At 37.4% G+C, this 14,895-nt stretch overlaps 1 protein-coding gene across 16 annotated transcripts in view; it reads left to right on the top strand.

Moving 5' to 3' along the window:
* The window catches only part of ZMYND8 (zinc finger MYND-type containing 8), a 134,395-nt gene that overhangs the window by 68,553 nt on the left and 50,947 nt on the right, over positions 1-14,895 (top strand). For 15 of the 16 annotated variants that reach the window (XM_065566640.1, XM_065566639.1, XM_065566642.1 and 12 more), the window contains 8 exons: positions 2,400-2,618; positions 3,496-3,609; positions 6,704-6,796; positions 8,119-8,206; positions 8,885-8,940; positions 9,975-10,052; positions 11,285-11,400; positions 13,055-13,533. In XM_065566640.1, coding sequence (XP_065422712.1) covers positions 2,400-2,618; positions 3,496-3,609; positions 6,704-6,796; positions 8,119-8,206; positions 8,885-8,940; positions 9,975-10,052; positions 11,285-11,400; positions 13,055-13,533 — 1,243 coding nt within the window. The remainder of the gene's footprint in view (positions 1-2,399; positions 2,619-3,495; positions 3,610-6,703; positions 6,797-8,118; positions 8,207-8,884; positions 8,941-9,974; positions 10,053-11,284; positions 11,401-13,054; positions 13,534-14,895) is intronic. The other variant, XM_065566643.1, reaches the window with a different exon arrangement.

The raw sequence follows: 14,895 nt of genomic DNA, 5'->3' as shown, positions 1-14,895 counted from the left end.
ATATTCTGTTTTTCTAAAAGATACATGCTAGGAAAGTGTTGTGGCCTGTGTTACGCAGGAGGTCACACTAAATGATCCTAGTGGTCCCTTCTGGCCGTGAAATCTATGAATCTGTAACCAAAGAGTTATGGAGTCAGAGAATATGTATAAAACATGTTGAAAAATTAGAATTCTTAACTAGACAGTTATCACATAAGCCTTCTTGGCTGCAGCTCATTTTCCTAACTAGCAATAACTCTTTTTCACACAACTGGGTAAAGCATCATATTGATTTCTCCAAATCCATTTGTAAATATTACTGTAGTTTTCTTTAGTTTTCTATTTTATTAGTCATCTCATGTTAACTTAATATAAATACAGACTTCAGGCAATAAGCCCTTTTTAAAACCAAGAGACTATCTACTCGAGCCTGACTTGACTAGCTGGGAGAGCGTGGGGAGCTGCTGCTGCAACTCATAGAGAAAACAAAGTTTTACTACTTTGTTCAATGCTGAATTTTAATGTATCAGAACATTTTGCTATGGTCAGAAACCAAGTGTGAGGATGTCCTTTTTTAGGCAAATGAATCTGTCACTTTCAGTCCTTCAGGCCCTTTTTTTGAGCCCCATGAATGTATCTCGCTGGTCAGCTCAGCTGCTCAGCCTGGCTCAAAGGAAGTGAGGTGATGAATGTTTAAAAGACACCAGCACCATCATGCGAACATTTAGTTGCCCATGACTTCTAGGAAACTGAAACTCTTCTATTTAGAAACAGTTATGACCATTTTCTTATGTCTTCCTCCGGTGTGGATTTCTAAGGAAGTTTTTATGAAAACAGTATCTTTGCTTAGGAAATGTATCTGCTGCTTAGTCCCCAAGTGAAGTCATAAGATATTTGAAATTATGTTGGGAATTTGCACTGATTTCAGCTGCTGGTGGTCTGTACTCAGAGTAGCTGGATGGGTGAAAACCCCAAGTGTACACTAGAAAAACTGTAATTTGCAGCCATGCATCCTTGCTCAAGTACTGGGTATGTTTTAGCAGTGCAAATTACAGCTTTCCTTTTTGCACTTGGGGTTTTCACTCTCACAGCTACATCTGTAGTTTGTTACAATTTCAACAACTGATAGCCAATTCCTAGTATATATAAGGCCTTATACAGTATCTCTAATACCACATGATTTCAGAAGTCTTTACTAGTATATGTATTACATATGCATAACCTTTAATGTTATATTACTATATATAAAAGCATGCGAGCAGGGGGATCCACTTCATCCATCTCTATAGTGGAAACACACAATACCAGTTTAGCAGTGCAGAGCAGTGCTGCATATCACTTAAGGATAGAAAGAGATGAGTACTACCAGATGTAATTGAAATCTCAGGTGAACATAATATCAGCCAAACTGGAACTTGACTAGGATAGTATTGTTAAAACCCCTACTCTTGCCAAAAGTGCTGTGGGATATTTAGAGGCTAAAAGTGATCTGTCTGCATCTCTGGAAAAAAAGCAGCTTCAGCTGGAATGACATAGAGGGAAGAGTATTGCTTCCTGCACCACCTACTTTGTCCTCTATTCAGCTATGTAGCTTTAGAAATCTAACAAGATTACAATCTGAGTTGATGAGACTGATGGACTTTGTGATATTAGTCATGTCCAAAGCAACCAGTTATGATGCCACAATATTATGGTTTGACGTTAAATGAGGAATAATAGTAAATAAACTCTGTCTAAAATTAGGATAACTTTTTTCAAATTATTCCTAATAATTAATGAAGGTGGAAAAGAATAGAAAATTAAGTGCCATCAGTGGGATAATTCCTAATGGAATATTCTTTTCAATTTTCCAGGGAGTGTTAGCAGCTCTTCAACAAAGGACCAGTACATTTAGGGAGCCTGGGGTCAGTTTGGCTCTACCAGGCATGCTTTTTTGAAATGCTGTTGATGATAATTTTGCCCTGGCCTTTCATTTATAGTTAAGGGGATTTTTGTGCAAACAGTTCTCAGCAACAGTGCAAATTCCTACTGTAGGCAAAGCTGTGGAGACTGCAAGTCTTAGCTTGCACTGCTCCCTATTGGGGAACCTATCACCTCTACAGGGCACATCTCTGTATTGAATATGAGGGTATCTACAAGTCTTGTTACTGGATTATGTCTCCTACACACTGTATCCTTGTTTCCCCCTATCTCCCCAATTTGTATTCAGTGTGAGCCACTAGTGTGCATATCAGTACAGAGTAAACCTATTTAGAAATATCCATTCTGCATTTAATGAGATAATGTACCTGCACAAATGCTAAATGAGCTCTGTAAACTGCTGTTTGTTTTTTATTATGAATATTGTTATTTTTTTATTACTTATTTGAAAATACAGATTTGTTTTGAAACCAAACCTGTCTTTCTTGCCTACATTTCAGTCAGAACTAAGACATGGTCCGTTTTACTATATGAAGCAGCCACTCACCACAGACCCTGTTGATGTTGTACCACAGGATGGACGGAATGATTTCTATTGCTGGGTTTGTCATCGGGAAGGCCAAGTCCTCTGCTGTGAACTCTGTCCTCGGGTTTATCATGCTAAGTGTCTGAAACTGACAGCGGAACCAGAGGGTGATTGGTTTTGCCCAGAATGTGAGGTTAGTTTGATATAAGGACCTGTGTATGTGTCTCTTGTTCTTGAGATTCGAGGAAAATTGTCACAGAACCAGAATTAGTTTTCCTTTTACTCTGTTTGGACTTCTGTTATTGTGACTGCACCTTGGAAAAGGTAGTAGAAGGGGTAGTACAGAGACCTTTCTGTTGCTTGGGTATCTAGATAACATTTGTTTTCTAGCCCTGAATCTTCAACTTCCTTTGTTTTCCCATCTGGAGAGAACGCTATATTGCAAAGAATGATCACTTTGTCAAGAACCTCTAATTCTGCAATGTTTGGCTAATTTAACTTGTGCTCCCTCTGTTAGTGAGCAGATCAGCTCTACGGGAATGCGTAAAAAATTGCTCTGTGGGGCCTACAGAACAGTGGGTATTAATATTATTTCTTGAGAGGAATAAGTAAATATTTACCCATACATTTTCAGTGATTCTTGGGAACAGAACTGCACATTGTCTCATTATTTCAATATTCGTAAATCCCACATACCGATTTGAGTATTTATTGTATTAGGCCTAGATAATTTTCTCAATTATTCATATCATAATTCCGTAGTCAAATTTGGGAATTGAAGTACTCCATATTCACTTTAATAATAATAATAATAATGTAGTAGAAAATGGATATAATTTTCTTGACTTTTTTAAAAGTTTTATAATATATTCATATTATATACTGAGTAAAAGAAATATCTGAGGAATAAGTTATATTTGTTGTGTTACGCTATCAGCACTGTTGTATTTTCATAGGATAGCTATTACCACCCACTTGAATAATGAAGGGACATTTTAATGTAAAATAGTCATGAAAAACAGTCATCAAGAAATGTTTTCTGATTAAATATTTGTAATTTTAATTTGTAGAAAATTACTGTAGCAGAATGCATAGAAACGCAGAGTAAAGCTATGACAATGCTCACCATTGAACAGCTATCATACTTGCTCAAGTTTGCACTACAGAAAATGAAACAGCCAGGGGTAAGGAAAATATTTTTTACATTAGACTCGCATGTATAATTTAATGCTATATAGTTTGTTTCCTTTTGTTGATCGTGGTCATGGCATAGCTTATTGTATATTTGATCTCGAGCTAGTTAGTTGCCCACATATATCTGTAGTTGTTGATGGCAAACAGCAATGTAATTTATTATGGTGCTGTGTAATCTGTTGGTATGCATGTAAAATGAAAGGTTTCCTGGTATCAGTGTAGACTGCATCAGTGTTAGCACAGCTTTGGATGATAATGCTGTTCTTCTGCTTAATTATTTTATTTGTAGTCTTTGATATTCACAGTAGAGTCTGAATGATCAAAAACCTCACACTGTGTGTAAGGGGTAGGCCCAATTTTATAGATCATTTTATAGATGGAGAAACTGAGGCTCAGAATGTTTAGGTGACTGTTCCCATATCACCCAGGAAACCTGTGATAGAAATGGGTGCAGAACCTAGATCTCATGAGTCCCAGTCAAGTTCAGCAGGCTAAAGTTTTACTGTTGCTGTATGAGATTCAGGGATTAATTGAGGAATAAATTTAAGGAAGAATTAAGCTAGCAGTTTAACAATATTTAGAGTAGATATAATGAATAATAAATAGAAAATAAAATTCAACACTTCCCCACTCAACAAAGGTCAATGAGAAATTTTCCTTGGTGTGTTGAGGTCCTAAGCCACGAATTTCTACACAGTCAAAGCTTGCTGCTTCTTTTTTTAGCAGCAAAATTGTGCGCTTGAATGTTTCTCCAGGGCTAGAGGGAAGGAATCCTTTCTATCTATTCACTAGCGGCATTGCTGCTAGATGGCTACAACTGTAGCCAGAGACGTGGCCTAACCACAAAGTTGCATTGATTTAATTAAAAGGGTGGTGGTACCTTGGTTTATACCTGCTTTGTATTGGTTTAATTTGCAACTTTTCTTTATATGTGCAAGATAAATTTAGGGTCTAGAGTAGTCTCTACAGAGGCATGTTTCTACACAATCTTGCACATGTTTAGTTAAACCAGTGTGGATCCCTGTGTGGACAGACGTATATTAGTTTAAAACTTTTATCAGTTTAGCTTGCTCCTGTAAATTTACAGAGGAAGCTGAGATTGGGGGGCGGGGAGGGGTTATGGAGCAGAAGGTGACTTCATGTCATGCTTAATCTTTGCCTGATCCTGGGGTCTGGCCAGGGGATGATTCAGAAACTGACAGAAGTCAGAGCAGCTTTAGAATTGTGCTTGGCTGCCTTTGGCTCCAAGGAGCTACTCTAACAGCCAGAGATTACCAAATTACAAGTGTGGTCCAGCCATGCTCCCATTTTCCCAGCAATTTCTTCTGTTCTGTGCCAGCAGTACACCACCTGCTGATGGAATCCTCAGAAGGCTGGTTAAGATGGCTCTGATATGCAGGAGTCTGTCTCTGCGTCTGTCTTAGTTTTGTCCCTCCATTGCTGTAGGTCTGGAACTTTTAGGAGGATTCAGTTGTCACCTTCATCCCACTCTCCCTCTGTAAGCCTGTGTGGACTTCAAGGACTAGTGATAAAGAAGTAAATCTGGCTAGGATCTTCTAGATGATTTGTGAAGGATTGTTTCAAATCCTTTGTTAATAAACTGCCTTCCCTTCCCATTCCTACACAGATGATACTATAGAGACAGAAACTCAGAAAATGACTCTGGGTCCACAGTATTACAGTAAGAAGTAATGTTATGAAAACAAGAGTTTGAGTCATTGGCTTTTACCAATTCTGATCTCTTTTATATAAATACTTAAGCAAAATAGTAACAGCAGTTTCTAGGAAGACCAGCATCTTGAGTATTGTTGAGTTTTGTCCTTTGAAAATCTTCTAACTCTGGTGTTGTAAATCTTGTGCTATTATAATGAGCTATTAAAAATTCTAACTGCTGCTTTTCAGAAGCAAAGTTGCATTGTTTGTTTACAAAAGAGTATGCCAAGAATTATTATCTATGCATTGTGAAAATGCAGCTAGAAAGATGTTGCTTAATGAATATATTTGGGGTATTTCCTCCTTCAGGCTTGTGACTAACACCTGTCAATCAAGATATCATAGTATTTTTAAATTGAAGCTGATTATCTCTGGAGTATTATAGTCCATATATTCTAGAAAAATATGGTACTATGTGCCTTTTTTACAACAAAATTCTTTCTTTCTTTCTTTCTCTCTTCCCGCCCCCACCACACACCTCTGCCTCTCTATATATCCTAATCAGGATGATCCAATCTAGAGATTTTTGCCCTTATTAAACAGAATTCACTTTAAAATAAAATGTTATTTTGTACCTGACAAAATTCTCCTATTGGTTCCCTGTTCCTGTAATTCAGTCACAGGAAACCAGTCGGTTCATGAAATAATTCAAGGTAACGCAAATCTGTCTGAATTTCTCCCTCTTCCCTGCAAACTAGGATAAAATTTGGCAGATGGAGACATACAGAGCCAGCAAGTTTCTGAGGGATTTTGTGGGACTGTGAGGTTGAAGTGGGCTAGCTGTAAACAGCATCTAATAAGGGAGAATTAAAACAGTTCTGCTTTGCTAAGCCATCTTTGATAAAGGTATTTTGAGGAGAAATGAGGCACTGTCAGAGTGTGAGTGTCAGAAAGACCAGAAATCCTTCAGGTATCTCAATTGAGCAGAATTACTGTCATAGTTGTGCAACAATCTTTATATTGGGTTAAATTTGTTTCTTCCCCCATTAAGTGGTTTGTACTATACATAACATCAGTCTATCCAAAAAAAGCCTGATGGAAAAATATAATGTCAGATACTTCCTAATTGTTTTTAGAAAAGCATAAATTGGAGGCCTTATGCTCTTATAGCTGTTTCTAAAAAATGATTTAAATCCAGGCCTGTGGCTACCAGAGGCTGAACATACCATGAAATGAACCCTTTCAGCCCATTCTGTTCTGTTGTAGCCTTTTTCTTCTTCATTAATTGTATTATCAGTAGTTCCAAAGAAGGACTTTTGCTCAGACCTCCCAGTTGTAAGTAGGTTTAGGACAGGAATTGCAGATGTTGGGCTGGTGAAGCTGTTTGGTATTGGTAATGTGTGGTTTGCTTGTTTTTTTCCTTTTTAACAGACAGAGCCATTTCAAAAGCCAGTTTCACTGGATCAACACCCAGATTATGCAGAATATATCTTTCATCCAATGGACCTTTGTACATTAGAAAAGGTTGGTTTGCAGCAAGGGGAAGAAGCTTTATTTTAAAATTCAGTTAGTTTAGTTGGGAGTGTTTTAGTTTTTTTATACTGTTTATAAGTATTTTGGTACTGATTTGTGTTAATAATACCTGTTTCTAAAATCAGTGTAATACCATTTTACTGTTTAATTAATCCTCCTGCTCTTACTGAGTCCTGGACTCACTTTTATGGGTAAATCTGCAAATAGTCTTTACTGTACCTGAGCTCAGCTTGTTCCCAGAGGAGAAAGAAGGCTGCCAAGGAATCAGTCATGACCCCCTGATTCTCAGTCAGTTGGCTCCATCATAAGTTAAAGTTTCAGAAGTTCAGCTTTAATTTATGCCACAGAGGTGAGATTCCTCAAGGTTTTTACACCAGTGTAGAATTGAACATGGCAGAGTCCGCTCCACCATGCCCTTTATTTGCCATGACACACTCCCTCCCTTCCTGTTGGTAGTAGAATGGAGTGAGGTAGTGGTTTTCTGGCTCAGAGGGTGGTAGATCTACCTCCAACTATTTTCTTTTGGCAGACATTTCCCCCTATACATGGTGAATTCTCCAGCACACATCTCTGTCTGCTTTAATTTCACTTTGTACCATGCGTAGACCAGGGAATCCAAACCATTGTATTGTATTAGGTATGCTATAACATGGCCCCTATCTTTTAAAAGTTTCAGAGTAGCAGCCGTGTTAGTCTGTATCCGCAAAAAGAAGAACAGGAGGACTTGTGGCACCTTAGAGACTAACAAATTTATTAGAGCATAAGCTTTCGTGGACTACAGCCCACTTCTTCGGATGCATAAGTGGCTGTAGTCCACGAAAGCTTATGCTCTAATAAATTTGTTAGTCTCTAAGGTGCCACAAGTCCTCCTGTTCTTCTTTTTGCCTATCTTTTAAAACTCTCTTTGCCCATTAACCCAGTAATTGCAGGTAATGTAAAGTGAAAATGGGGGAGTAGAGGAAACTGGAGACTGAATTTTCTGCATACAGATGTATACCATATACACGTCATACCAGGGAATTACCCATTTTTTAAAAATTTGAAAGAATTATTGAATGCCTCCTATACATTTTTTTAATTATGTGAAGTACATTTTGATAGTGAATGTACTTTTGGAGTAGTAAAAAATTACATGGGGTATGTTCTGATTCTGAAAACAGTTCTTGCATATATAACAACCATATGATTAATTTTGTGCACTAACATTTATTAATTGGGTGGTTGATAGGAAAAATAGTTTATAAAAGGGGATGTCCTTTACATTGGAAAATGATCTCTGCTTCCTCATATATTTCTGATGTTCTTCTTTGCAGAATGTTAAAAAGAAAATGTATGGTTGCACTGAAGCATTTTTGGCTGATGCCAAATGGATTTTGCACAATTGCATTATTTACAATGGGGGTAAGTGTGTGCTTGCTTCCAGGAAATTAAACTTGTGAAAAGAACTGTAATAGTAGAGCAGTTTCTAGATTCATAGTTGGTGAATGCTGAAAATATCTACCTATTAACTACTCTAGTGCCTAAAGAAATAGAGTATGTTTGGAGAACTGTCACAGGCGCAAAGCTGCCTGTGTTCATCTCACCAACGGTCCTAACTTTAAAATGTGTGGTCTTCAGTGGCATGCAGAATGGGGAGTGCTTTGTAAAAGCTTTATTTGAGGAAACTATATTTCATGTATCTGTTAAAAGAAGCGCCTCAACAATACAGTTGCACTGCTATTTAACAACCTCCATGCAAATGCAGGAACAGAAGAGAGAGAATTCTAGACTGAAACTTGACTCTGAGTGATACCCCTCAGAATCATCCCAATGCAAACTGACTGGGAAGGGGTGTTAAGAGAAAATCTTTCACATAGCTATTGCCATGTTATGCATGGGATTAAAGAGGAAATGATAGTTTATTGCTTTCACAAGCACTACATTTATACAGACTTTAAAATGCTTTTTTAGATGTTTTTCCTTTCAAATGGATCTCATTTACCTGAATATTGAACTTTTTTAGAAAGAAAATGTAAATTTTAATCTAATTTTAGGACAACAGTCATTTTAGTTGATCCTCTTTCCTTGTCGTTCCCTTAGGAAATCACAAATTGACACAAACAGCAAAAGTCATAATCAAAATCTGTGAACATGAGGTACGTGTTCCCCAGTTAATTTAATTTTTCTGGCTGTATCAATTAAAATGTAAAGGACATTTTTATAGATTCATGTGTGAAGTATAAAATGTTTTATTTAATCATAGTTTCAGTCTTTAAGTATGATAGTCTTAAACTTGCTGGATTAAATTTGCTAGTCTTAAACTTGCTAGTCAGATGTGTAAATGGTCATTTGCAATTGCATTAATGCAGTGGCAGTTCTGAAAGTCTGGGCCTGAGCATTTGGCACTAGAAAGTTAAAACTGACTTTTGTAAACATAATTTATTTGACCCATAGCAGCTGCAAATTGTCTAATGATCTGATCCTTTGTATCGAAACTCACCAATTTCTACACCTCTGGGTCATCCCATCAGTGCCCCCAATTCTTATAAAGAAGTTCTGAAAATTTGGTGATTCTGAATAATACAAATTAAAAGCGTGGTGGCTGATCTTCTTGTAATTCTCCATTTGTTTATTTAAAAAAACCTTTTACATGAGGAATAAAATATTTTATATGTGATTATGAATGAAGTGTCTTCTCTCCTTCTCAAACTAAGATTTTATTTTTGTCACTGAGACACAACAGTTATAAAATATAATCTAAATTGTGATCTATGATGTGATCATTTATTTTATCAACAATAGGATACACCTATGATGGGTAGAGAAGTATTACATTTTACTTTAACAATGGTAAATTTTTCATCATTTTAGTTTAAAAAGAAGTATAGGCAGCTTAATCATGCTGATTCATCTGTCCTGAATAATACCTCATCAGAATCCTTCAGTGTATCTTTCACATGTAAAATGTTCTGTCTGATGTTCCCAACAACCAAATATGGGGAAGAGCAAATGCTTCTCAAAACCATGTTGTAATGACTTGGCAAAAAGTATAATTATCTACAAAGTGATCTGTGGCTGCACATTTTCCTCCTAGTGATAGCAGGATCCTAGACAAAATAGAATAATAATGTTTTAATCACAGCTTAGATTGTTTTGAACTCTGCAGTAGCTGTTCACTTTCTTGTTGCAGATGAATGAAATCGAAGTGTGTCCAGAATGTTATTTAGCTGCTTGCCAAAAACGAGAGAACTGGTTTTGTGAGCCTTGTGTAAGTCAAAGATTTTTGTAGTTTAACACTTTTCTTAAGCAAAAAAGTTACCATTAAGTGTGTATGAATATATTGTTTCTTGTGCCCCTCATTTTAAATCAGTGAGTGGTTATGGATCTGGACCAAGGGAAAAAGTTTAAAAAGCTGCTTATTGTGGCTGCAATGGATATGAAAAGTCAAAAGTTGAGTTACTTGGTGTGCTCTTTTGCACATCCATGCTCTTCATAGTGGGTCCAAATGGATTTCTCGGTTCTGGGGAACAAACACAGAAGTTAGGGATTTTGCTAAACACATCTTAATGTTATCAGAGATGTTTGACTGTTGTACTGTGCACTGTTACAAAGGATATGTACAGTCTGATGATTACAGGTGGTGTTGACATCTAGTACTGGATGATGGAAGCGTTTTAAAATTTACTTGTCTCCTGCTTATTTCCCGGGCCCCCAAAGAAAATATCCTTATTCTTAGGTCATCTGTGCTTACATGTGACACTTGGAAACAGGGTAGGATTTTTAATATGTGAATGTGCATTTCTGGGCTTGAAAATGTAGCTTGCACATCTTCTGATGATGACATTTTAAATATCATACCAGGTATGCATAACCTATAACAGACATATATTAAGACACAACTTCTCAAGCAGAAACCAATAATCCAAGAGCCTGACCCTTCAAGCCTTCTGCATGCAGAAGTCTCCTGGCTTCAGGGGAAATGAGAGCTTGCAAGACCAGGCTCATACTTAGACAGAGTGCAACAAACATTTAGGACAGGGAAAGGAAAAAAGAAACCTATCAGAACATCCAATTAGAATATGTAGAAGTGCTGGTGCTTTTTCAAAGAACTGCTGCTTACAATATTTTGATGGGTTTACTGTGGTTTCTCGAAAGTACATATTGTATTTGGTTGACATTTTAGATTTTTAAAAATTATAATTATCATTATTATAAAGGCTAATTTCTAATGGTTGGGATATGCATAAACCTAAAAGCTGCATAATAATGTACAGTTTGCAGAATAGTGATTGATTAATTCATGGAAATAATCATTGGGTAATAAGCTCTTCCAGACAGGGATTGTATCTTCCTTCTTATTTGGAAAGTGCCTTATGCATTGTGGGCCTTGTTGCAATCTAAGTAATGAATAAAATGAAAAACCACTCTGTGTGTCAGAAATTGGAAAATAATATATTGCTTACAATATTTTCTCACTGTGTGCTGTGCATCTTCCTCTAGAGCAATCCCCATCCTTTGGTCTGGGCTAAACTCAAAGGCTTTCCATTCTGGCCTGCTAAAGCACTGAGGGATAAAGATGGGCAAGTCGATGCCCGTTTCTTTGGCCAACACGACAGGTGGGAATTCAATCAAAATATGTGTGAATTGGCTGTGCTTTCTAAATTGTGATAATTCTACACTGTCAGAAGTTGTTTACACTATCCTGTCTTTGAATGTTTAGATAGTACTGTTCCGGCTATTACCATCAATGTATTTATCTGATCTAATCTATCTAAATGTTTTTAAATTAATGTTTTGCCACATATTAAAATGAGGAGATATCTTTCATATCCATGTCCTTAGTAAATTGTTAAGATGATGGTTTTGTATGGCTGAAAAACCATGGATGTTAGAAATGGAAAAGTATCAGGGGGTAGCCGTGTTAGTCTGTATCTACAAAAACAACAAGGAGTCTGGTGGCACCTTAAAGACTAACAGATTTATTTGGGCATAAGCTTTCGTGGGTAAAAACCTCACTTCTTCAGATGCATAGAGTGAAAGTTACAGATGCAGGCATTATATACTGACACATGGAGAAACACCATTAATCTGGTCTTGAATAGGGACTGGGAGTGGCTGGCTCATTACAGAAGCAGCTTTTCCTGTCCTGGAATTGAAACCTCCTCATCTATTATTGGGAGTGGACTACATCCACCCTGATTGAATTGGCCCTGTCAACACTGGTTCTCCACTTGCGGAGTAACTCCCTGCTCTCCATGTGTCAGTATATAATGCCTGCATCTGTAACTTTCACTCTATGCATCTGAAGAAGTGAGGTTTTTGCCCACGAAAGCTTATGCCCAAATAAATCTCTTAGTCTTTAAGGTGCCACCAGACTCCTTGTTGTTTTTAGAGATGGAAAAGGCCTTTAAAGTGGCTGTGTCCATTCTCTGGCCAGTGTAAAAATAAATACATCATTTTGGATGAAAAATTCACGTTGTAAAATGTAGTATCCTCATTTGAAATGCCAGTTTTGCTCCAGAGAGCGTTTGGTTAATTCATTTCACTTAGCCTGGTCAGAGCTCTACTAGATAGAGGATACAGTGACCATTAACAGTGGGTTTAGCAAGAATTGAAAACATGACTCTATAGGGCTGTATGAGGCCGTGCATTTATGTACTCTTTATGGCTGTGGAATAATTAAGTCAGAGCTCCTGGAATTTTACAGTCACCTGTGGGTTTGGTAGGTCTGGAGTTGCATGAAATCACGCAAAATAAAATAAAATAAATTCTCGAAACCTCTCTACAGCACCTATCCTGATAGAACCTCAGAGTATACTACACAGTATGCACACAATTTTACACTGTAAAGAATGTGCATGCCATATCTGCTAAACAGTCCTTCTAAAACAAACTCTCTGATAGGCTTTTCTACTTTGGCCTTAACCCCAGCCAGTCTAGATTCGAAGATTGTTTTTTAGGGGATCTTTTTACAGACTTAATGAATTTTCTAGGTGAAGAGTCATTTCACTGGTTGTGTTTCTGAGTAAAAAAATACATTAGTGGTAATCTAAAACACAAATTATTTACCAAAAAAACCCTACTAACGATGCAAAATTAATTAAAGTAAGAGGACATTCAAGATTTTTTAGAAGATACATTGTGTGCTTGTCTTGGGATGTTATGATATTAAAATAAATTAATCTGGGTTAAAAACTAGCAATTTCAAATAAACAATGTGGAATTTAATTTTATATCTTTCCTTTTTTCTTTTTGCTGTTTTGTATATAGGGCCTGGGTTCCAATAAATAATTGCTACCTCATGTCTAAAGAAATTCCTTTTTCTGTGAAAAAGACTAAAAGCATCTTCAACAGTGCAATGCAAGAGATGGAGGTTTATGTGGAGAATATTCGTAGAAAGTTTGGAGTATTTAATTACGCACCTTTCCGGACACCATATACTCCCAACAACCAATACCAAATGTTGTTAGATCCTGCAAACCCAGCAGCTGGAACTGCAAAGACAGACAAACAAGAGAAAATCAAACTGAACTTCGACATGACAGCATCACCCAAGATTCTAATGAGCAAATCTATGCTGAGCAACACTGGTCGAAGGATTTCCTTGACAGATATGCCACGGTCACCAATGAGTACAAACTCATCAGTTCACACTGGATCCGATGTTGAACAGGATGCAGAGAAAAAAGCAACCTCCAGTCATTGTAGTGCAAGTGAAGAGTCCATGGACTTCATTGACAAGAGTTCAGGTAAAAGCTGGGGAAAGAGGGATGCTGCATTTGGTTAAAAACATTTTTTTATTAAATGTAATTAATAAAGACAAGCATTTTCGCCTGGCAGTTTACAAGGAAGTTGTAGAGGAAGGGAGCAGTTTAATTTTATCCATCAAAAGGCACAGAAAAGAGGTAATAGAATTAAATTGCATCAAGGAACATTTAGTTTAAATAGCAGGAAATTTTTGTAACTGTCAGAATGAGAGCTTATGCAGTCGCCATCACTGGAGATATTCAAGTTGAAACTTGATAGACAATTTTTAGGACAAATTTAAGAATAATTAGGTCTATACTACTGCGTGCCTGATTCACCATTACATTACTCCATTGACATCAATAGAGTTACACCAGTGTAAAGCCCTTCAGTGCCAGGAGGCAGACTGGATAAGAGGAATCCTGGTCTAGTGCAGGGGTCAGCAGCCTTCGGCACGCAGCCCATGAGGGTAATCTGCTGGTGGGCCGCGAGGTATTTTGTTTACGGTGACCGTCCATGGGCCCAGCCCCTTGCAGCTCCCAGTGGCCGAGGTTCACCATTTCCAGCCACTGGGAGCTGCGGGGGGACATGCCTGCGGATTACCCTGGTGTGCCGCATGCCGAAGGTTGCTGACCCCTGCTCTAGTGATTAAAGCTCAGGACTGGGGATTAGCAGGTCTTTATTCTGTTCCCAGCTGTGCCACAGAGTTGAGAAAATCACTTAACCTGGATTTTTTTTCTCCATAAAGTGGGGAAGATCACATGTACCTCACAGAAGTGTTGTGAAAATTGATTATTAATGACTGTAAAGTTCTTTGTGATTCTTGGAAAAAAGCAAAATTCATCTTTGCACCAAAGCAGCTGCTGCTGCAATTGTTGGCTAGTATCAGAGGGGTAGCCGTGTTAGTCTGAATCTGTAAAAAGCAACAGAGGGTCCTGTGGCACCTTTGAGACTAACAGAAGTATTGGGAGCATAAGCTTTTGTGGATAAGAACCTCACTTCTTCAGATGCAATTGTTAGCTAAGATTTTCAAAAATGACGAATGTTTTGGGATGCCCAATATTTGGGTCACCAACTTCAGATGCCTTGAAGATTGCCTGCTTTTCAGAGAGTACCTTCTTAAAGAATCATTTAACTACTGGCACTAATACTAGGTGTAATTTCAAGGGAGCTAATAACTTCAGTTTTTAAAGGTAGGGGAAATGACCTATCTAAAGGATATTCAAAGAGCAGTGTAAAGGATTTCATATAAAAATTTGGAAACTGGAAAAACTAGTTAACACAGCTTAGGGTATAATAGTAAAATGGAGTGACTTCTCAAATGTTGCTCATCTTAAACACAGACCTTAATTCAAGAAACTACC

The sequence above is a fragment of the Chrysemys picta genome, chromosome 13 (genome assembly GCF_011386835.1).
Source record: "Chrysemys picta bellii isolate R12L10 chromosome 13, ASM1138683v2, whole genome shotgun sequence".
Lineage (NCBI taxonomy): Eukaryota > Metazoa > Chordata > Testudines > Emydidae > Chrysemys > Chrysemys picta.
Note: the sequence above shows the minus strand (reverse complement) of the source record. Positions and strands in the feature narration are given on the sequence as shown.